At 39.5% G+C, this 24946-nt stretch overlaps 1 protein-coding gene across 1 annotated transcript in view; it reads right to left on the bottom strand.

Moving 5' to 3' along the window:
• SPTA1 (spectrin alpha, erythrocytic 1) overlaps positions 1-24946 on the bottom strand; it is an 80146-nt gene that overhangs the window by 33683 nt on the left and 21517 nt on the right. Inside the window, exons 16-25 of the mRNA XM_068965057.1 lie at positions 17579-17822; positions 16306-16428; positions 10693-10910; positions 10236-10328; positions 8339-8476; positions 6762-6913; positions 5949-6135; positions 4590-4691; positions 3525-3616; positions 2456-2600 (exon numbers count right to left, since the gene is read on the bottom strand). Coding sequence (XP_068821158.1) covers positions 2456-2600; positions 3525-3616; positions 4590-4691; positions 5949-6135; positions 6762-6913; positions 8339-8476; positions 10236-10328; positions 10693-10910; positions 16306-16428; positions 17579-17822 — 1494 coding nt within the window. The remainder of the gene's footprint in view (positions 1-2455; positions 2601-3524; positions 3617-4589; positions 4692-5948; positions 6136-6761; positions 6914-8338; positions 8477-10235; positions 10329-10692; positions 10911-16305; positions 16429-17578; positions 17823-24946) is intronic.

Genomic DNA, 24946 nt, shown 5'->3' with positions numbered 1-24946 from the left:
GCAATTCACGGGGTCGCAAAGTGTCAGACTCAACTGAGCAACTGAACTGAACTGAACTGATTCTCTGACTAACATCTCTTTCTACCTATAGGAAGAATGAAGCATTGTCTTTGAATCTATCATACAGCCACTATGGAGAACAGTGTGGAGATTCCTCAAAAAATTGCAAATAGAACTGTCCTATGACCCAGAAATCCCACTGCTGGGCATACACACTGAGGAAACCAGAATTGAAAGAGCCACATGTACCCCAATGTTCATCGCAGCACTGTTTATAATAGCCAGGACATGGAAACAACCTAGATGTCCATCAGCAGATGAATGGATAAGAAAGCTGTGGTACATATACACAATGGAGTATCACTCAGCCATTAAAAATAATACATTTGAATCAGTTCTGATGAGATGGATGAAACTGGAGCCAATTATACAGAGTGAAGTAAGGCAGAAAGAAAAACACAAATATAGTATACTAACACATATATATGGAATTTAGAAAGATGATAATGATGACCCTGTATGCAAGACAGCAAAAGAGACACCAATGTGTAGAGTGGACTTTTGGACTCTGAGGAAGAAGGAGAGGGTGGGATGATTTGGGAGAATGGCATTTAAACTTGTATACTATCATGTAAGAAACAAATCACCAGGCTATGTTTGATGCAGGATACAGGTTGCTTGGGGCTGGTGCATGGGGATGATCCAGGGAGATGATATGGGGTGGGAGGTGGTGGTGGGGGGTTCATGTTTGGGAACTCATGTACACCCATGGCGGATTCATGTCAATGTATGGCAAAACCAATACAGTATTGTAAATTAAAATAAAGTAAAAATAAAAAATAAAATAAAATAAAATAAAAACTTTGTATAAACAAATAAACAAGGCTATAGGGCAGGGTGGTAAGTGACTTGGTTGGTGGCAAGTGTCAATTAATATGAAGATTTTTTTAATATAGATACTTTCTGTGCTTCTTTTTGCTTTTTATAGTAATGCAAGTTCTATGCTCCCCCTGATTTATTCCAGAGCATATCTGGCAAGCTTTAGAGTTCATTTTTTTGGCCAGAGTAGGATTAAGCTTCTTCAATCCCTTCTAAGGAAACTCTGCATCATACACGTAAGACTGGTCATACCAGGTATGATCATCTCCTATTTATCTTAGACTGCTGCTGCTGCTGCTAAGTTGCTTCAGTCGTGTCTGACTCTGTGCGACCCCATAGATGGCAGCCCATCAAGCTCCCCCATCCCTGGGATTCTCCAGGCAAGAATACTGGAGTGGGTTGCCATTTCCCTCTCCAATGCATGAAAGTGAAAAGTCAAAGTGAAGTCGCTCAGTCGTGTCCAACCCTTAGTGACCCCATGGACTGCTGCCCAACAGGCTCCTCCTTCCATGGGATTCTTAGACTACTGATCTCCAACTCACTGCTATACATTCTAGTCACTTGGAACTCACGAAGAGTTCTGGTCACTTGAAACTCACAAACTTACTTGGAACTCACAAACTCACAAACATTTACAATATATTTTCCCTCAATGCTATTCGATGCAGCCACTTAAGAAAACAGTATGGAGATTCCTCAGAAAACTAAAAATAGAATTGCCATATGATTCAGCAATCCCTCTCCTGGGCATATATTCAGACAAAATCAGAATTCAAAAAGATACACACACCCCAATATTCACAGTAGCACTCTTTACAATAGCCAAGACACAAAACAACCTAAATGTTCATTGACAGATAAATGGATAAAGAAGATATAATATGCATACAGTGGACTATTACTCAGCCATAAAAAGGGATAAAATAATGTCATTTGGAGCAACTAGTGATTACCATACTAAGTGAGGTATGTCAGAAAGAGAAAGACAAATACCAAATGATGTCACTTATATGTGGAATCTGAAATATGACGCAGATGAACCCATCTATAAAATGGAAGCAGAGTCACAGACATAGAGAACAGACCTGTGGTTGCCAAGGGTGGGGTGGGGGGTTGCAGGAGGAATGGAGAGGGAGGTGGGGTTATTAGGTGTAAGCTTTTATATACAGAATGGATAAACAGCAAAGTCCTACTGTATATCACAGAGAAGTATATTCAATATCCTATGATAAACCATAATAGAAAAGAAGATAAAAAAGGATATAAATGTGTATATATTTATTTATGCATATTTATAAAACTGAATCACTTTGCTGTATAGCAGTAATTAACACAACACTGAAAATCAACTGTACTTCACTTTTTTTAAAAAAATTTAAAACCGTTTCCCTCCACATGAATTGCCCTGGGCATGCCCTTTTGGTAGACTAGCAATCAGGACAGGGTTAAAGAACAAGAATGCAGTAGGAGAAAGAGAACTGAAATAAGAGACTGGATAATAAAACCAAAGGAGAGGGCATTGATATGGGTAGATGTGAAGAGGAATCTGTTGGAAAAGCTTGAAGGCACATCTCACCTTTTCCCCCAGAGGTACAAGATCTCTTTCAAAATTTTCATGCTGTCGCTGAAGAGCCTGCACACTGAACAAGTCTGAGCCAGGGTCAGCAGTATTGAGGGCCTGGCACTTCTTCTCAATCTGCTCCTTTGTGTCATCTGCTTCTCTGGTGCATGAGGGTAAAAAGTTTAAGAATAATAACACAAGCTAGAGGCAGACTAGCTGGGCTCACAAAGAAGTCATCACTACCAACATCATCATCCTTTTTTAAAGGATGTGTTAGAATTAAGTATTAGAACTTAGCTCATTTAATCTTTACAACAATGACTTGAGGCCAAATTACTATTACCAGCCCCATTTAACATATGAGAAAACTAAAGCTTAAGAGGCTAAGTAGCAAAAAGAAAAGAAAAGAAAAGAAAAGAGGTTAGGTATTTTCTCAAGATTATACCCTTGCCACTAATTTAGGCAGACCCTAAATTTGAATCAAGTGGCCTGATGGCAAAGCCGCATGCTTAACTGTAGAATAACATGGAAAATCTTATGCCATTCTAAAGAACAAGACTTGTCTGCATCTCAGTTTTCCTTTTTCTGAATATTCAAAACTGCATTTTTACACAGTAAAGGTGTTTGGTTGTCAGTTTGCTTACTTAGTTGTGCATGTGTTTCTTAGCATAGACAGAGATTTGGCAATCAGACATAAAGAAAGAAAAAAAAAAAAAAAACCTGTTGAATCAACACTTAGAGTCAATGTGATGTTTGTTGCCCTCTACTCTCTACTTCTAGTTCAGATGTGTCATTACTTAAACCTCTTGTTTCAACTTCAATTTTCATTCACTATCATGAAAACATATATTAACTGCTGAGTATGTACCAGGGCCCAAGCCTAGGTATGAGAAAATTGAAGTTGGTTGTCTGGAGTAGCCTACTTGCCCAATGAGATATCTACCTACTACTGAAGCATCTGATTTCCTATTTTCTCCAGGAAGAAGGGTTAAACTAGTAGCTATGGTTCTACTATAGCAATTAGAACCAGTGGTCCTCAAGTTAGTTTTAGAGCAGCACTGCTTTTCAAGGTTAAAATTCTCACCTGTGAAACATCTCGACAGCATGGGCGCTGCCCAGCAGCTGGCGCTGTTCCTCTGCCAGCCTCTGCAAAGACCCCCAGCGGGCATTCAACTCCTGAAAAAGGCAGACACAGACTTTAGCTAGGGATCTAACTCAGCTTAGTGGTGTCTGAAGATTAGATGAGGATTAAATCCTGATTATTTTCATGTTATCTCCTTTAGAAATTGCACAGGTTTCTTTCTTTCTTGGATAGTTTGAGCTTGGGCCTCAGCTATGCCAATGCAGTTAAAAAAGGGATCACATTCCTTCCCAAATTGATGTTCCAGGTGGGAACCAACAACCTTAGAACATCAACTGATATTGGCTGTCCCAGAGACAACATTACAACCTCTGAAGAGTAAGTGTGACTTGACTTGGTAGCTAGAAGATATTGCCTTTTTCGATGAGCTCTAGTATTTTTGTCTGTGCTGAAATGATTAAACCAGGTAGTATCTTAGAGCCCTATTTTCTGTGAAGAGTAAGAAAATTGTTTCTTCACATATTCTTTCTCACTCTTACCCCACATCAGTTACCATAAAAGAAGGCAGGGCTTTTCCGACATTCCATTAGTTCCAGACATATTTTATGGAACCACAGGTCCAAATTTGAATAAGGTCTCAAATGCCTTCTCTTCCATCTCTACTGCCTATATTCTTCTTTTACTAGATTTTATCAGAGTCTATCTCATCCAGTACACTTTATTGATTAACCACTTCCCACTATCATAGCTCCTCTACCTGCATTGCCTTTGTATTCAAGTATTTGAGCACTGAATTTCTCATGGTGATGGGGTGGGGGATGTGTGGCAATTTAAGGATTTTTTAATTGATTAAAATGCATATAACTTACCAGCTGAACAACAACAAGATGGATAAACAGCTAGACTATCTGGACTATTTCCTTTGACCTTTCCTACAGCTATCTCTCTACTGCAATTACCTTCTTCATGTTCTAGCTAATCTGCAGAATATGAAGTTAAGTATTTTTAAGTGAGATGAAGACTCCCCAAACAGCCTGGTAATGAGAAGGAAGAAGGAGCCACCGTTACCTGCTGTATTTGAGCTCCTTCTGGTGTCAGAAGCTCTTCAAATTGAAGATCATCAGCCACCTTGTTGATATCCCTCAGTCGAGGCTCATTTGTCTTCAAATCCTAGGTGGGAAAATGTACCAGAGCAGTTTAAATTCCCTCCTCAAAAATCTTTCACTCTTGCCTGCTCATCTTTGCCCTGACTTGACTACAGATTAAAACATATTGCTAACCATACTTGTAATAAACCACAAACTGCCCTCCTCCAATCTGCCACAAAGAAGAGGACCTTTAAATTCCCTGATACTCAGTGGCTATTAAAAATATTATTTATATGAAATATAGAGATCTCTTTCTTTACATTTCTTAAAAATCTCTCCCTGATTAAATTATACTATTAGAGGGATCTATACCTGAGCCATGTAATAGTTTTTGCTACCAATACAGATTTCTCTACTTTCTGAAAAATTTCATTGTCTGGGTTATGATTTGCTTACATTAAGATATGTTGTAAGAAAGAGCTCTAGGGAACTCATCACTATGTCTATAGTGACAATATTGTTCACTTCACGATACAATGGCCTTTCAATGAGTTTTCTCATGTTAGTCTTATTCTTAGTTTTATTTTTTAAATTGTACCCGTGTTTACCCTTCCTTTTCTCTTACTTCTCTCTCTCTATAGAGAGAGAGACTATTTCCTTTGACCTTTCCCATAACTAGCTCCATACTGCCATTACCTTCTGCATATATATGTGTGTGTGTGTGTGTGTGTGTGTGTGTATATATATATATATATATATATATATATATATATATATATATAGCTTTGTACAGCTCTGAATTCCATGTGTAAGGAAAGTATCATATAGAAGAGAAAGGAAAGGAGGGAGAAGTTTATACTAATTGCTAGTTAACATAATAGAAGAGATCTAAGAGAATAAAGGAGATTGAAAAGGTTTTAGGAAGGCAGAAAATTAGAAATTGTCTGGCTATAAAGTCAGATTGTTCTTCCCACCTTTCCATTCAAACTTCTGCCCCATAATTAGACCTTACAAGAGTCTTACAACGCCCCATCTCAACCTGAGCATCAGTATCACAGGCCAGTACAGGACAAGTTGTAAAGATCCAGGAAGACCAGTACTTCCAATAGGATGGAGGAGTGACAGGGACTGCAGGCTACAAAATCAAGGTAACTAGTTTCCTCTGCATTTTCTTTCCACTTGTAATACCTAGAGGATTATTTTAAATATGGAACTCTCTAGCTTTGGGGAGGATGTTTAGCAAATATGAAATTAAGGGATTACTTAGGAGGGGATATGAGGTAAAAGGAAAAGATGAAAATCCTCAGAAAGCTATCTAGAGGAGACAGCTCTTTCTTACCATTTGGAACTCATCAAACTTTTTCTGTAACTCCCAAACATCGTCTAATTCCACCCCGGTGTTTTCTGCCTTCTTCTCTTGGATCCAGTCCAGCATGTCTCCTGCCTCATAGGCCAGCAAAAACTCATTGTAACGTTGCAACAGACGACGTCTGCGCTCATCTGCCCGAAGCAGGAGGGAGTGGTACCTGAGTGGAGAAATAAAGAGAATGGAAAATGTGGGGAAAAGAGACAGAGCAAACACAGAAGAATATTGGTAAGAAAGGGAGAGTATAAAAGGGACAAAAAGGAAAGGGAAGAAAAATCAAAAGAAGAACAATAAAGAGGAGGAAATAAAGATGGAAGAAAAATAGCATTGAGAGCAGAGAGATAAAAGCTTTGTATTTAAAAACAATCAAAATGCCAGTGTCCCAATAGTGTGACTGACAATACCCCTTTGTCTTTCACAGTTCACATTCATATTGACAATTGGATAGGAAATAGCCTTGTATAGTAACACACACAAACAAAGTGCACGTGGGAGTCAGAAGACCTTTTGACAAACTTGAAAGAGTGACAGAGTGCCAGGCAGAGAGTCAGAATATGTGACCCTAATATTGTGTGACCTTGGACAGTTTACATAGTGGTTCTGGAGTTTCCTTTCCTCATTTAAAAAATAAAGGGTTTGAATTACTCTGTTTACTTTTAGCTCTTAAAATCTATGAATTTGAAAAGCATCTTTAATCTAACCAATAATAGAATCAAGAGATGTATCTTTGACCAATCGGAGATGTTTGGCCAAACACTGTCCAGTTCTCCAGCCTCCAGAACTTACTGGTTCTCAATCTGTTCCTGGCGCTGGATGATGTTGCCTGGTTCTTCTCGCTTCCGTTGTGGGAGCATAGGAAACTCATCACGGGCTAGTTTCCTCACGTAGACAGCTGGCACAAAGCCCTGGTGATCATCAGTTTCTACTTTCCACCAGTCCTAAAGGAAGAAGTCCTTTAGGATTAGAAATCCTTTAGGATTTAGAAATCCCCACTCCTTCCTTAAAAGCCACATTTAGAAGTTTTAACCCTCATAACTGAGTCTCTAGCCAAAAGGACAAGCTGATGACCAGAAGAAATAAACAACTGCTTATAAATTTTATATATTACAAAGAAGATAAATCAGGAGTTGCAGGAATTGCAGAGATAAGTCTCTGAAATCAAGGAATCTGATATTTGATGTTAGATCCTTAACTTTGAGGAAGTTTTCAAAACCCAATGGTCATTGTCTTCATGATAGGATATTTTGTCTACTAAAAATTCATTTAAAAAACCTACAGGGACAAAATTAAACCAGGCTTATTCTGGGTGGAGCATCTATGTATGAGAGTATTGTATAAGAACTTCTCCCCATCCTTCTCCTAGAGCCCCTAAAAATTGTGCACTGCTTGAAATTCACCTTTGAGAATGCTTCATGCGTAAGAATGCTTCCTGACCGTCACAATCTTTTTAGGAATGTTACTATACTAACCACTCTGGAGTTAATATCCTCAGAGAATAATGTAGTGAAATAAGGAAGACTGAGCAAAAAGAAAAGAGGACTGAAACACAGCTTATTTGATAATGACAATCTTGCTTCCCCCCAAAACTACTTATCCTCAGAGTGAAAAATACTGAGCTCTCTTTTGTTTCTTCTCAATTTGTGGAAATTAATGAAATATTAAAATATTTAAAAAGTTACTTGAACTCTTACTTTTTTATTGAAATGTAATTGATTTACAATTTTGTGACAATCTCTGCTGTACAGCAAAGTGACTCAGTTATACACATATATACCTTCTTTTAAAAAATATTTTTTCCATTATGTTTTACCACAGGATATTGAATATAGTTCCCTGTGCTGTGCATTAGAACCTTGGATGTTTACATGAGCTCTTATGATAAATGTATTTTAAAATATTAGATAATATTTTGTTACTATTCTCACAGTCATGAAGGCTAAACAAAAACCAAGTTGACAAAAGACCTCCTTGACCAGGCTCCTCTTAAGCTCAGCCAATTTTTTGCATTACTAGGAACACTGGCATAGAATAGGAACAAGCAGAGACAAAGAGACACGTTTTAATCTTGTAAACATATTATAGAATTGTCACTCACAGCTTATAAGTCTTTGGGCTAGTTACTTAAGCTCCTTGAGGCCTCACTTTGTTGTGTGAAATTGGTATTTTGTAATCTCAAAAGATATGTACAGGATCCTAAGCAATATCTGGAGGGATGATACTACTCAATAAATTATGGTTATTTAAGAGAGAAAGAGCAATAGAAAAATACTGACTGCTTAAAATATACCCATATCTGGCAAGGTTGGGAGAGTCAACTGCAAGAGCCACCTTGTTTATGGGAGAAAAGCAGAAAGGAAAGTCACCTTGCTGATAGAACTGAGCAGTGTTAAGACATCATCTTTCTTCATGGTGACTTCTCGGGAGTAGCGGGCCTGGAAGTCATATAAGGCCACAACCCTCTCTTCTGGAGCAGCCACCTCCACAGGTGCAGCTTGTTGTTCCTGAACAAAAATAGGAAGAAGAACATTCTAGTCACCGATAGGAAAGATCTTTCTGTACAGCCTACCCACAGTGGGCTGTTCCTGCACCTGAAGGAGAGAGGAGCTCCTGGTTACAACCTCTTACCTGGATGCCAGTAACAGAGCTATTGCAATATGATATCTTTAGAAATACCATTTCATCTTAGCACTTCTCAGGGGACACCAGACTGGGAAATATGTATATAGAGTGAGCAAGTAAGAATTTAATTTGTCAGAAACATATTAAATGCTCTAAGTCACCAGTCTTCAGCAGATAGTAAAGGATTGCATGCATCCATGTTTCAGAAAACTAAGAAAGTGAAAGATCCACTATCTCTCATCACCTTCTCCATTCCCTAGGTCTTTAAAGTGTTTTGTAGACCAAATGTGGACTTTTTTTTTTTTTAGAGATAAATGACCTACAGCACAGGGAGGGCCTAGAATTTTAACATTTGAGAAAATAAACCTGGATCAAATATCTTGTTTCTCTCTTTAGCAAGAAACCTGCCCTCCAAGATACAGTCTTTTCTGATTTTCATTTCCCCCAGATATCTCATCTCTGAGAGAATGAACAAATACAATCACCCTTCGTAAGTAATGACCCACGTCGTTTTAGATGGGATGTGAAGATATACCTCCCCTTATATATCCCTCTGATTTTGTATCCTTCAAGTACTATTTCCTCTGAACTTACAATTCATAAATCCACCTGTTTTTATGTAGGCACCTGCTGTGCAGAGCTTGAGGAAGGCACAGCACTAAAACTGTAAATACTTATTAACATAGTAAGCCTGGCAACCCACTCCAGTACTCTTGCCTGGAGAATCCCATGGAGGGAGGAGCCTGGTAAGCTACAGTCCATGGGGTCGTAAAGAGTCAGACACGACTGAGAGACTTCACTTTCTTTCTTTCTAAGCCTATGTATTTTCTACTTGCAGTGTATGGATTCAGAGTCCCTCATAAGAAAGAATTTCTTGAATGTGAAAGTGTGTCTCTTTTCTTTCTACTCTACTCAGGAGACATCCATATCATTTAGTTGATTTCTGCTTCCATCACTCTTCCAGACACTTATTTTCACCTTGCAGTCTTGCCATTCTCACAATACTCTTGATTATTTTGTGCTTCAAAGCATTTGCTCTTATAGCTTATTCACTAGAAGAACCCATCTTCTCCTTATCTGCATGGTAAACCACCCTTACAAAACTAATTCAGATAAACTGGCTTGCCTCAGCTATGTAGATTTTCCTATCCTCCAGCATTCTAATATCAAGAGAATGAAACACTTTTTCTTCAAGATTGTTTTTCCCATTCATGTATCTATTGTATGCTATTTGTTAAAATTCATGACCTAATAGACTGTAACTTTCCTTCAAGTCAGAATTATTCTTTTATTCGTTCTTGTACATGGTAGACGTTTAATACATGTTGGTATAAAAAATAACTAAGAAAGGAAGGAACATGAAAAGGAGAGATATGAATAAAAGAAGTAAAAGAAAGGAAAATGGAAATATAAAAAGAAACAAAAATATACCAATGAACAAATTATAATACTTATTGAGAAGTTCTTTTGCTCTGAATCTCTGTAGATGCTACATAGATGCTACAGTGCCCGCCTAAAGATCACAAGACAGTATTTTCTTCTGCAATTGCTTCCTAGACTATGTAAAGAAAAAAACTGGTGATAATTCCTTTTCCTCTGCCGTGGAGAATGTGATTCTTGTTATACTTAAGTCCTTCTTACCTGGCAGGCTTCTGCCTGATCCCGAAGAGCTTGTATACTGTTTCCAAAAGCCTTCAGATCCACTAGAAAGGCCTCATGCTTCTTTAGAAGAGCCTGAATTTGTTGATGGGAAAATCATCAGAAGCAGATATAGGAAGAACACTAAACTTATTTTATGATATACTTATTGTCCTAATTCCTAGTAAAAGTTACTAAATTTGCAAGATGTCTGGTCATGCCTTTTGTGGGTTAGATAATCTCTAAGAAATATGGATTTCTATGGGATTAGGAAAATGTGGCATATCTTTTGGGATTTTTGTTAATTCAGGTTATCCCAGCAGAGGAAGCCCAAAAGTTATCACTCTGGAAACCCCAAATGACCTAAGAAAACCTAACACTATCACACAATCTAATTAGGTACACATTTGGTACCAGTTTGGTGAGTATTAGCCAATATATTTCCCTATGCCCTCCTTACCCCAGCTGCTTCTTCATCTGCCCCGTAGTTAGTGTTGTCTACTATAGGTTCCTTCTCTCTAATCCATGCTTCTGCTTCATGCAGATCAACTAGGTACTGCTGGAATTGGACATTGGCTTCAAGATCATTCTGCCGTCTAGTAGCTCGAGCCTGGAGAGATTCCATATTCTCATTCAAACTCTTGACCCTAGAGGCCACATCTTCTGCAGCAAAGTGTCCTATGAGGTTGTTATAGAAAAGGAGAGTTTTACCCTCATTAATGTCCACTATACTTTAATCTTTTTGGTAATCTGGGAGAGAGAAAAGGAGCCATGAGGATCATGCTACATGAAGTCAATATGACAGTTTACCTAAATTCCTAGGAATTGAAATGTTATATGTGAGATTAAGCATTCAGTTCAGTTCAGTTCAGTTCAGTTCAGTTGCTCAGTCGTGTCCGACTCTTTGCGACCCCAAGAATCGCAGCACGCCAGGCCTCCCTGTCCATCACCATCTCCTGGAGTTCACTCAGACTCACATCCATCGAGTCAGTGATGCCATCCAGCCATCTCATCCTCAGTCGTCCCCTTCTCCCCCTGGCCCCAATCCCTCCCAGCATCAGAGTCTTTCCCAATGAGTCAACTCTTCTCATGAGGTGGCCAAAGTACTGGAGCTTCAGCTGTAGCCTCATTCCTTCCAAAGAAATCCCAGGGCTGATCTCCCTCAGAATGGACTGGTTGGATCTCCTTGCAGTCCAAGGGACTCTCAAGAGTCTTCTCCAGCACCACAGTTCAAAAGAATCAATTCTTCGGCGCTCAGCCTTCTTCACAGTCCAACTCTCACATTCATACATGACCACAGGGAAAACCATAGCCTTGACTAGATGGACCTTAGTCAGCAAAGTAATGTCTCTGCTTTTGAATATACTATCTAGGTTGGCCATAACTTTTCTTCCAAGGAGTAAGCGTCTTTTAATTTCATGGCTGCAGTCACCATCTGCAGTGATTTTGGAGCCCCAAAAAATGAAGTCTGACACTGTTTCCACTGTTTCCCCATCTATTTCCCATGAAGTGATGGGACCAGATTAAGCATTGGTAGATGTTAATGAGGGATAGAGTGTGTGTGTGAGGTGGTGAATTGGAAGGTACAATCTCTGACATAGGGAATGAAAACAAAATACCTATATGTGGGTACTGTTCAGAGCACTAAAAACATGCATTCTCTAGCCTAAACAGAAAAATCAGCTAATTTTCATTTCTGTTCTTTTTTTTTTTTTTTAATAGCTATGAATCAGAATTTTTCCTTAGATCATGTTAAGTACATTTTCAGAATTTGGTGAACACACCCACAGATAAATCAAGAAAATTCAGTGAAGTGTTGGCAAAAATCAACTAGCAGATTTTCATTTCTGCCCATAAAGGATTTATTACTACAAGAATTATTCTCCTATCCTAAACAACCAGAAAACAGGACAGACTGTAAGATATAATGATTTTCAGACAATAGACAAAAGAGTGTGACTCTTGAGAGGAGGAAAGAAATGAGCTATGCCTTCATGAATGTCATAGCTCAGGCCTGGAGTAGTGTATACACTGTAGTGTTAAAAGGATTAGCACTATAGAACTATAGCACAGGAGCAGCCAAGAGGAGCTACCCCTGCCCGAGGCAAGGGGCAGAGGCTGGGAGGAGCAACCACAAGTCCAAGGAGCCATGGCTGTGTGGGCGCCGGAGGGCCTAGAGGAGCTATTCAAGGTGGCAAGGAGATATCCCTCATCCAAGCTAAGGAGCAGCATCTGTGCTTTGCTGGAGCTGCAGTGAGAGGTACCCCACGTCCAAGGAAAGAGAAACCCAAGTAAGACGGTAAGTGTTGCAAAAGGGCATCAGAGGGCAGACACACCGAACCATAATCACAGAAAACTAGTCAATCTAATCACACTAGGACCACAGCCTTGTCTAACTCAATGAAATTAAGCCATGCCCTGTGGGGCTACCTAAGATGGGTGGGCATGGTGGAGAGGTCTCACACAATGTGGTCCACTGGAGAAGAGAATGGCAAACCACTTCAGTATTCTTGCCTTGAGAACCCCGTGAACAGTATGAAAAGGCAAAATGATAAGATACATAAAGAGGAACTCCTCAGGTCAGTAGGTGCCCAGTATGCTACTGGAGATCAGTGGAGAAATAACTCAAGAAAGAATGAAGGGATGGAGCCAAAGCAAAAACAATATCCAACAATGGATGTGACTGGTGATAGAAGCAAGGTCCGATGCTATAAGACCAATATTGCATAGGAACCTGGAATGTCAGGTCCATGAATCAAGGCAAATTGGCAGTGGTCAAACAGGAGATGGCAAGAGTGAATGTTGACATTCTAGGAATCAGCGAACTAAAATAGACTGGAATGGGTGAATTTAACTCAGATGACCATTATATCTACTACTGCGGGCAGGAATCCCTCAGAAGAAATGGAGTAGCCATCATGGTCAACAAGAGTCTGAAAAGCAGTACTTGGATGCAATCTCAAAAACAGAATGATCTCTGTTCGTTTCCAACACAAGCCATTCAATATCACAGTTATCCAAGTCTATGCCCCAACGAGTAATGCTGAAGAAGCTGAAGTTAAACGGTTCTATGAAGACCTACCAGACCTTTTAGAACTAACACACAAAAAAGATGTCCTTTTCATTATAGGGCACTGGAATGCAAAAGTAGGAAGTCAAGAAACACCTGGAGTAACAGGCAAATTTGGACTAGGAATGCTGAGTGAAGCAGGGCAAAGAGTAATAGACTTTTGCCAAGAAAATGCACAGGTCATAGCAAACACCCTCTTCCAACAACACAAGACAAGACTCTACACATGGACATCACCAGATGGTCAACACTGAAATGAAATTGATTATATTCTTTGCAGCCAAAGATGGAGAAGTTCTATAGAGTAAGCAAAAACAAGAACAAAAGCTGACGGTGGCTCAGATCATGAACTCCTTATTGCCAAATTCAGACTGAAATTGAAGAAAGTAGGGAAAACCACTAGACCATTCAGGTATGACCTAAATAAAATTCTTTATGATTATACAGTGGAAGTGAGAAATAACTTGAAGGGACTAGATCTGACAGATAGAGTGCCTGATGAACTATGGACGGAGGTTTGTGACATTGTACAGGAGACAGGGATCAAGACCATCCCCATGGAAATAAAATGCAAAAAAGCAAAATGGCTGTCTGAGGAGGCCTTACAAATAGCTGTGAAAAGAAGAGAAGCAAAAAGCAAAGGAGTAAAGGAAAGATATAAGCATCTGAATGCAGAGTTCCAAAGAATAGCAAGGAGAGAAAAGAGAGCCTTCCTCAGCGATCAATGCAAAGAAATAGAGGCAAACAACGGAATGGGAAAGACTAGAGATCTCTTCAAGAAAATTAGAGATACCCAGGGAAAATTTCATGCAAAGATGGGCTTGATAAAGGACAGAAATGGTATGGACCTAACAGAAGCAGAAGATATTAAGAAGAGGTGGCAAGAATACACAGAAGAACTCTACAAAAAAGAACTTCATGACCCAGATATTCATGATGGTGTGATCACTCATCTAGAGCCAGACATCCTGGAATGTGAAGTCAAGTGGGCCTCAGAAAGTATCATTATGAACAAGCTAGTGGAGGTGATAGAATTCCAGTTGAGCTATTTCAAATCCTGAAAGATGATGCTATAAAATGCTGCACTCAATATGCCAGCAAATTTGGAAAACTCAGCAGTGGCCACAGGACTGGAAAAGGTCAGTTTTCGTTCCAATCCCAAAGAAAGGCAATGCCAAAGAATGCTCTAACTCCCACACGATTGCACTCATCTCACACGCTAGTAAAGTAATGCTCAAAATTCTCCAAGCCAGGCTTCAGCAATAGGTGAACCGTGAACTTCCAGATGTTCAAGCTGGTTTTAGAAAAGGCAGAGGAACCAGAGATCAAATTGCCAACATATGCTGGATCATGGAAAAAGCAAGAGAGTTCCAGAAAAAAAACATCTATTTCTGCCTTATTGACTATGCCAAAGCTTTTGACTGTGTGGATCACAATAAACTATGGAAAATTCTGCAAGAGATGGGTATACCATACCACCTGACCTGCCTCTTGAGAAACCTACATGCAGGTCAGGAAGCAACAGTTAGAACTGGACATGGAACAACAGACTGGTTCCAAATAGGAAAAGGAGTACGTCAAGGCTGTATATTGTCACCCTGCTTATTTAACTTCTATACAGAGTACATCATGAGAAACGCTGGGCTGGAAGAAGCACAAGCTGGAATGAAGATTGCCAGGAGAAATATCAATAACCTCAGATATGCAGATGACACCACCCTTATGGCAGAAAGTGAAGAGGAGCTAAAAAGCCTCTTGATGAAAGTGAAAGAGGAGAGTGAAAAAGCTGGCTTAAAGCTCAACATTCAGAAAATGAAGATCATGGTATCTGGTCCCATCACTTCATGGGAAATAGATGGGGAAACTGTGGAAACAGTGTCAGACATTATTTTTTGGGCTCCAAAATCACTGCAGATGGTGACTGCTGTGATGAAATTAAAAGACGCTTGCTCCTTGGAAGAAAAGTTATAACCGACCTTGATAGCATATTCAAAAGCAGAGACATTACTTTGCCAACAAAGATCCGTCTAGTCAAGCCTATGGTTTTTCCAGTGATCATGTATGGAAGTGAGAGTTGGACTGTTGAGAAAGCTGAGTGCTGAAGAATTGATGCTTTTGAACTGTGGTGTTGGAGAAGACTCTTGAGAGACCCTTGGACTGCAAGGAGATCCAACCAGTCCATTCTGAAGATCAGTCCTGGGTGTTCTTTGAAGGAGTGATGCTAAAGCTGAAACTCCAGTACTCTGGCCACCTCATGCGAAGAGTTAACTCATTGGAAAAGTCTCTGATGCTGGGAGTGAATGGAGGCAGGAGGAGAAGGGGATGATAGAGGATGAGATGGCTGGATGGCATCACCTACTCAATGGGCATGAATTTGAGTGAGCTCCGAGAGTTGGTGATGGACAGGGAGGCCTGGAGTGCTGCAATTCATGGGGTTGCAAAGAGTCTGACATGACTGAGCGACTGAACTGAACTGAATTGAATCCTCTAAACTAGCTCCAGAATAAAATATTCCATGGGAGAACAAGAAGAAAGTAGATCCAAGAAGCTCTGGATCTTTGTTTCTTCTGCAGAAACAAAGAAAACTACACCAAGTTGGTAAAAGTCATTGATAAAAAGCTTTAAACAATCAGAGGAAAGAAGATATTACATACAAAAGAGCAAAGACAGGGATGAGAGCAGGCATCTCACCAGAAACTATGCAAGTCAGAAGATGTGTAGCAGCATTTAAAATACTTAAAGACACATTCAGACAATAATTTTATATCCAGTGAAAATGTGTTTCAAAAATGAAGGCAAAAGTAAGTCTTTTAGATCAAAGAAAGAGACAAGAGAATCTATTATTAGCAGGACTTCACTAGAGGAAATGTTAGAGAAACTTCACCTAAAAGGAAAATTATACAGGTAAAAGCATTAATGTAGACAATGGAATGAAGCCCTAAAGTTGGAAAAACTTCTTCCCATAAATTTGACAAATTTGACATAAATTTGAGTCATACATGCCTTCCTCTATCATTTTGTTTCCCTTCTCTGTAATCATTTGGATGCGTGGTTCATGGCTGGCAATATTAGCCTGGATGACATGGTGTCTGTTCAGAAGATTCTTGGAGGCAATCAGGTCTTTACCTAGAGATAAAAATGATTTCAAGGTCATTGTTGCAGTACACAGAATAAGAAGATGTTATTCTACTTCCTTTCAACTCTTGGACCTACAAGTTCTTCCCACTGAATTCATTAAGCAGGCTTCCTAAAATTTACATTGTCTGAATTAATCATCTCTGCTTGGCTTCGTTCTTCCCTTTGCCTTTTTGTACTAAGAATTTTCAATTTATTATTCTACAAAAAATGAGGAATACGTCGCTCTTCTCTTTGGATGATAGGTAGAAAGGCAAGTAACACTTCAGCTCAAACTTTCAATATATCATGTAACCAATTTCTTTCAGCACACAGTAGTATAAAAAACAGGCTCTTCCACTTACTAATTTCTATGGGTACTAGTAAGTTACTAAATCCTATAAACTAATAATAACTGTTCTCCAATAACTTCATCCTCCCTGTCTCCCACCCAAGCTTCACCTCTCTTTCCTCCAAAATTTTCCTCCGTATACTTCACACTAAATGTCTGCAAATCTCTATGCTCATCTCTCCTGCAAAGATATCTTTTCTCTTCTAGGAAGTTTTCCCAGACTAGTTCCTCCTGTCATCATGATCCAGTCTCTCACAGATGTAACCAATATATGTAAATTAAGTTTACATTATATCTGTGTGCACTTTTTTCCCTATTTCAATGCAAGTGTCCTGGCTTTAACAATGGTAAACCAATAGCTTCCAAGGGAAACAAAATGTACTATATCTGCTATTTCATTCCTTTTATCTTTGTAATAGCTGATATATTAATATATCCTTGTGAAAACTCTCCTTATAAAAGGGAACTACTGACAATGTAGACAGAAACACTTGGTACCTCAAACATTAACCATGACCACTCAGCCAAGGACCTTAACAATAACTTAAGTTAGAGCAAGTAGCAAAAAGCTCTTCCCAGAGGCCTTAAATCTGTGGCACTCTTCATGTTTGGTTTTAGGAGGTAAACTTCTCATATAAATTTTTCTAAAATCTTTTATTTTTTTCTTTGAAAGCTTGAAAATTTTTCAAGTGTCTAAGGGGAAAGAGCTGAGCATAAACTTAGTTACTGTGCCCCTGATCTTTCAAACCATCTGTAGACCTTGGTCTTCTTCTTCTGGCTCTGCCTGCTGGTGCTGTATGACTTACTAACCAAGGTAGGTGGAAGCCACTGAGGGTTCTGTTTCTTGGATCCAGGCCTCCTCATCCTCTACATCTCTTTGGATCTGGTACAGGTGGAAAAGGTCAATGAGCTTATTTTTCCGGTAGGCCAGTCGCTCCTTCAGGGCCTCAAACTGGGATACCAGGCACTCCTGCCTTTCCCGTATGTTCCCAGCATCGGGATGGATGATTTCTTCAAAATATGTCACCAAGTCTGTGAGGGTGTCCACCTGATCCTAAGGGAGAAATAGAATGGGGGTTAGAAAGTCCCATCATTTAGTAAGAAAAGGATGAGAGTTTGGTATCTGGTATCTGGGGTGGGGGAGGGAGGGGGTTGATGTTGGGCAAGAAGTGATAAGGAGAATCAGCTCCCATATGTGCTTGTGTTTAAACTTCTAAATCAAATCAGCAAAATAGAGTGGGAGAGGTTGCTATACTAAGAGCCAATTCATCATGCCAAAAGCTATTTATAGGAAAATAGTTCTGAAATAACATGTTGTTGTTTAAATCAAGTCTGGCTCTTTTACAATACCATGGACTGTAGCCCACCAGGCTCCTCTAATCCATGGAATTTCTCAGGCAAGAATATTGGAATGGATGTCATTTCCTTCTCCAGGGGATCCTCCCTACCCGGGGATCAAACCCACATCTCCTGCATTGGCAGGTGGATTCTTTACCACTGAGCCACTGGGAAGCCCCGAAGTCATGTGCTAAAAAGGACAAAATATTTATAGAGGGCACCAGAGAAATCAGGGAAACCAGAACTACAAAGCCTTCTTTGATTGGGAGTGTTGCTAAATCGAGGCCCCAGAGAGGATAGCAGGAGGCTTTTTCTATCTCAGTCCCCCTTCCAACTCCTTTCTTGTCCTTTATAATGAGTTATTATTGTTTGTTGCAGAGCAGGAATAATGCCTGTGAGATGAAATGTGGCTGTGCAAAACAAGTGTCAGAACCCCAAAAAGAGAAATTCAAAGGCCTTTCTTTGGCTACTGGTTATAGGAATCTAAGGAAATAACTGTTCCCATTTGCCTTATGTATGAGAAAGGAGAAAAACAGAAGCAGAAGTTTGAAGAATCTTCCTAGAAATAAAATTTTAATCATATTACTGCACAGTAAAATAGATACAAGAGATTCATTTCATCTTTATTAATGAGATCAACTATGACTGTCTAGCAGTAGCACAGTACACAGAAGTTTTGTTTTTCTGCTTGTTTATTTTGTTGTTGGGATGGGCAGTTGATGATAAAAGAAGTTCTTCTAAAAGACGTATGTACAGCAGGCACTGGTTTTACTTATCCTAGTTTGCCATTCTGTGCTCAACCTACACAGGGTTTGATCTATCTCTTCTCTGTTTGGAACAAACGATTGATGAATAGCTTCTTAAAGTGTATACTCACTTCTCAATAAAGAATTAAAGACTTCATACAGAGTTAACATTGAAATCTTCTACTAGCCAACTGTTCTTATCTCTTAGGACAGTTTAACTTTGAAAAACATCATTGTATAATAGAGTGATTTTAAAACATGATAATTGTCATTACGATTATGGTACCACTGTACTATTTGAAAGCTAAGGTAGTGAATGATGCCTCAGACTAAAGAGATAGACTTGGCTGAGAGTCAGTTGCTATTTTATCCAGCTCTCCACTTGTTTTAACATTAGTTTCTTCATCTATACAATAAAGACTTTAGAGAATATTATATTATATATATATATAATATAATAAAGGCTAGCGAATATTTATGACCTTTTCCAGCTTTGATAGTCCATATCTAAAATATATTTTGCAAGCATGGTATCTTAGCCTCTACTCCAACTAGGAGTATAACCAAGCAGGACCCTACTGGCCTTCCTGGGACAAATCTCTCCCCCATACCTTCTGTGTTAGCTCCTTTCTGAAGTAGTCAGATCATAGTATCTGATGCATATTTCCTGAGATTTTCAGATGCTAAAACCACCACCAAATAGAAGAAATTAACTTGAAATTAGCTTGAGGATCATGAGAAGTAGCCCGCAGACCTTCTGGAACCTAAGGCTTGATAATATTAACTGTTCTCAATACAATACAAGCTTGGATTCCTGGGAAGAGAAATTGAGTCAACTGGAAGTTGATTTCCACTGAATTCTCTAGAAACTCACATAGAGTATCTCTACTGCAGGGAGGAAACCAATTTGACTCCATGTTGGAAACTGTTTCTTTGACTTGTTTTTCATTGCTTTTGTTAATATAATCATACTCAATAGCTTTCCCGGAGGACCCTGCCCCTTCGCTTGACTGTAAAATAAAGTGCCTTTCTTCAGCTTACTGACAGATAGCTTGTCCCTGCCCACCTGTGAATAGAAGAGATTAACCCATCATTTCTGCAGGCTGGAAATTCTCTTGGAGATGTTTTTTTCAAGACTGAAGACCCTTTCACTTTACTTCCCCACTGTCTCTCCCTCTCTATTCTGCCTTTTGACTTTAGTTCCTCATTGCTTCTTTCTTTCTGATCGATAAAAGAACTTGGCATCCAGACCCCAATAAAATGGCTATTCTGAGGCACCAGCCAGCCATTTTCTTGGTCTGCTGGCTCCTTGATTTAAGTTTCTTCCTTGCTGCAACATCTCATCTCTTGGATGCATTGGCCTGTTATGTGATGAGCAGAGTGAGCTTGGACTCAGTGACCTCTATACTCTAAAAGCTTATTAGATATATTTACTTCAAAAATAGTCTGGAAGCGGTCATAAGATGGCGGAGGAATAGGACAGAGAGACCACTTTCTCCCCCACAAATTCATCAAAAGAATATTTAAGTGCTGAGTAAATTCCACAAAACAACTTCTGAATGCTAGCAGAGGACATCAGGCACCAAGAAAAGCAGCCCATTGTCTTCGAAAGGAGGTAGGAAAAAATATAAAAGACAAAAAAAGAGACAAAAGAGGTAGGGACAGAGCTCCATCCTGGGAAGAGAGTCTTAAAAAGAGAGAAGTTTTAGAACACCAGGAAAGACTCTCACTGCCGAGTCTATGGCGAGCCTTGGAACCACAGAGGGCAACATAACTGGGAGGAAAAATAAATCAATAATTAAACCCCACAGATTACATGCCCAGTGGTAACTCCCCCAGCAGAGAAGCAGCGCAGACACCTGCACTTGCCACTAGCAAGCAGGGGCTGGACAGGGAGACCTGGGCTGCATTGCTTAGAGTAAGGACTGGGCCTGAATGCCCCGAGGGCAATATGAGTGAACTAACTTGGGCTAGCAAATCAGACTGTGGGATAGCTACCACGGAAAAAGCCCTAGCCTAAGACACCATCAGGCCTGCTCACAGAACAAAGGACTGAACAGAGCTAGCCCGCTGCAGACCATCCCCCTCCGGTGACAGGTAGCCAGAGCCAGAAGGGGGTAATCGCAGCCCCAGAGAGGCATTATCTATCAAACTGCAAGCAGGCTTCTTTGCTAACTAAGACTTCTTGGGGTTCTGGATGGTCAACATCCGCCTGAGAAGGTGTGCTTGTTGTACACACAGAAAACCGAGCAGCAGGGATGGGGGAGGTAATAAGTTGCAGCAACCACGCTCACCAAACACCTCATCACCTGAGCTGCTCGGACCTGGGAAGGGCACAAAACTAAGGCCCAGCCGAGTCTGTGCCTCTCAGGACTACCCAAGTGCCTGAACCTGAGCAGCTTAGACCTGGGAGGTGCGTGCAGCCCAGGGCCAGCCTCGGATGGTTCCCAGTGGAGCAACCTAGAGCCTGAGCAGTGTGGGCAGGGAGGGCACACACGCCATGAGTAGGGGCAGGCCCAGTGTGGCTGAGACACTGTGAGCCCACAACAGTGTTATTTGTTTGCAGTGTCCCTCCCTCCCCACAGCATGATTGAACAAGTGAGCCTAAAAATGTGTCCATCACCATCCCCTTGTGTCAGGGAAGAAATCAAACACCAAAGAGACCAGCAAGCAGAAGAACTAAAACAGAGGGAGCCTTCTTGGAAGTGACACATGCAATAGATTAAAACCCTGTAGTTAGTACCGACTACATAGGAAGGGGTCTATAGATCTTGAGAAATATAAGCCAGACCAAGAAACTATTCGAAAATGAACTGAACCCACACTGCCCAAAACAACACCAGAGAAGGTCCTAGATATATTTTTATTATTTTTACAATCATTCTTTTTTTTAAGTTTTAAAATTTTAAAATCCTTTCCTTTAATTTTCATTTTTATAGCCTACTATTACTTTGCAAAAAAGAGAGAGACCTTATTTTTTAAAGCAAACTTCATATATATATATATATATATATATATAATAATTTTTGTGACTTTTTTTTTTCTTTTCTTTAATATTGTACTTTTGAAAATCCAGCCTCTACACTAGATTTTTAATCTTTGTCTTTTGGTATTTGTTATCAATTTTATACCCTTAAGAACCCAATCTTCAGTGCCCATTTTTACTTGGGCATGAGATTACTGGCTTGACTGCTCTCTCCCCCTTTGGACTCTCCTTTTTCTCCACCAGGTTGCCTCTATCTCCTCCATTCCCCTTCTCTTCTCTACCTAACTCTGTGAATCTCTTTGTGTGTTCCAGATGGTGGAGAACACTTAGGGGACTGATTACTGACTGGATCTGTTTCTCTCCTTTTGATTCCCCACTTTATCCTCCTGGCCACCGTTGTCTCCTTCCTCCCTCTTCTCTTCTCTGAATAACTCCGTGAACATCTCTGAGCGGTCCAGACTGTGGAGCACACATAAGGAAGTGATTACTGGCTAGCTTGCTCTCTCCTCTTTGATTCCACCTCATTCGGGTCGCCTCTAACTCCCTCCTCCCTCTTCTCTTCTCCATGTAACTCCGTGAAACTCTCTGGGTGTCCCTCACTGTGGAGAAACTTTTCATCTTTAACCTAAAGATGTATAAATGGAGAAGTCTTAAGGCTACTGTAAAAATAAGGCTGAAAACCAGAAGCAGGAGGCTTAAATCCAAATCTTGAGAACACCAGAGAACTCCTGACTCCAGGGAACATAAATCAACAGGAGCTCATCAAATGCCTCCAGACCTACACTGAAACCAAGCACCACCCAAGGGCCAACAAATTCTCCAGCAACACAGGAACACAGCCCCAAACTTCAATATACAGCCTGCCCAAAGTCACGCCAAACCCATTGACATCTCATAATTCATTACTGGACACTTCATTGCACTCCAGAGAGAAGAAATCCAGCTCCACCCTCCCGAACACCAACACAAGCTTCCCTAACCAGGAAACCTTGACAAGCCACCCGTACAACCCCATCCAAAGTGAGGAAATTCCACAATGAAGAGAACTCCACAAACTGCCAGAACATAGAAAGGCCACCCCAAACACAGCAATATAAACAAGATGAAGATACAGAGGACTACCCAGCAGGTAAAGGAACAGGAGAAATGCCCACCAAACCAAACAAAAAAGGAAGAGATAGGGAATCTATCTGGTAAAGAATTCCGAATAATGATAGTGAAAATGATTCAAAATCTTGAAAACAAAATGGAATCACAGATAAATAGCCTGGAGACAAGGACTGAGAATAACCTTGATGGTTATTGCTGAATAACCATCAAATCACAGAAGAAATAAAAAAAGAAATCAAAATATGCATAGAAATGAATGAAAATGAAAACATAACACCCAAAACCTGTGGGATACTGTAAAAGCAGTGCTAAGGGAAAACTTCATAGCAATACAGGCATACCTCAAGAAACAAGAAAAAAGTCAAATAAATAACATAACTCTACACCTAAAGCAACTAGAAAAGGAAGAAATGAAGAACCCCAGGGTTAGTAGAAGGAAAGAAATCTTAAAAATTAGGGCAGAAGTAAATGCAAAAGAAACAAAAGTGACCATAGCAACAATCAACAAAGCCAAAAGCTGGTTCTTTGAAAGCATAAATAAAACTGACAAACCATTAACGAGACTCATCAAGAAACAAAGGGAGAAAAATCAAATCAATAAAATTAGAAATGAAAATGGAGAGATCACAACAGACAACACGAAAATACAAAGGATCATAAGACTATTATCAGCAATTATATGCCAATAAAATGGACAACATGGAAGAAATGGACAAATTCTTAGAAAAGTACAACTTTCCAGAACTGAACCAGGAAGAAATAGAAAATCTTAACAGACCCATCACAAGTACGGAAATTGAAACTGTAATCAGAAATCTTCCAGCAAACAAAAGCCAAGGTCCAGACGTCTTCACAGCTGAGTTCTACCAAAAATTTAGAGAAGCACTAACAACTATCCTACTGAAATTCTTTCAGAAATTTGCAGGGGAAGGTAAACTTCCAAACTCATTCTATGAGGCCACCATCACTCTAATACCAAAACCTGACAAAGATGCAACAAAAAAAGAAAACTACAGGCCAATATCACTGATGAACATAGATGCAAAAATCCTCAACAAAATTCTAGCAATCAGAATCCAACAACACATTAAAAAGATCATACACCATGGCCAAGTGGACTTTATCCCAGGGATGCAAGGATTTTTCAATATCCACAAATCAATCAATTAACAAACTGAAAAATAAAAGCCATATGATTATCTCGATAGATACAGAGAAAGCCTTTGACAAAATTCAACATCCGTTTATGATAAAAACTCTCCAGAAAGCAGAAATAGAAGGAACATACCTCAACATAATAAAAGCTATATATGACAAACCCACAGCAAACATTATCCTCAATGGTGAAAAATTGAAAGCATTTCCCCTAAAGTCAGGAACAAGACAAGGGTGTCCACTTTCACCACTACTATTCAACATAGTTTTGGAAGTCTTGGCCACAGCAATCAGAGCAGAAAAAGAAATAAAAGGAATCCAAATTGGAAAAGAAGAAGAAAAATTCTCACTGTTTGCAGATGACATGATCCTCTACATAGAAAACCTTAAAGATTCCATCAGAAAATTACTAGAGCTAATCAATGAATATAGTAAAATTGCAGGATATAAAATCAACACACAGAAATCCCTTGCATTCCTATACACTAATAATGAGAAAATAAAAAGAGAAATTAAGGAAACAACTCCATTCACCATTGCAACGAAAAGAATAAAATACTTAGGAATATATCTACCTAAAGAAACAAAAGACCTATATATAGAAAACTATAAAACACTGGTGAAAGAAATCAAAGAGGACACTAATAGATGGAGAAATATACCATGTTCATGGATCAGAAGAATCAATATAGTGAAAATGAGTATACTACCCAAAGCAATCTACAGATTCAATGCAATCCCTATCAAGCTACCAGCGGTATTTTTCACAGAGCTAGAACAAATGATTTCACAATTTGTATGGAAATACAAAAAGCTCAAATAGCCAAAGCAGTCTTGAGAAAG

Source organism: Capricornis sumatraensis, chromosome 2 (genome assembly GCF_032405125.1).
Source record: "Capricornis sumatraensis isolate serow.1 chromosome 2, serow.2, whole genome shotgun sequence".
In the NCBI taxonomy this organism is placed as follows: domain Eukaryota; kingdom Metazoa; phylum Chordata; class Mammalia; order Artiodactyla; family Bovidae; genus Capricornis; species Capricornis sumatraensis.
Note: the sequence above shows the minus strand (reverse complement) of the source record. Positions and strands in the feature narration are given on the sequence as shown.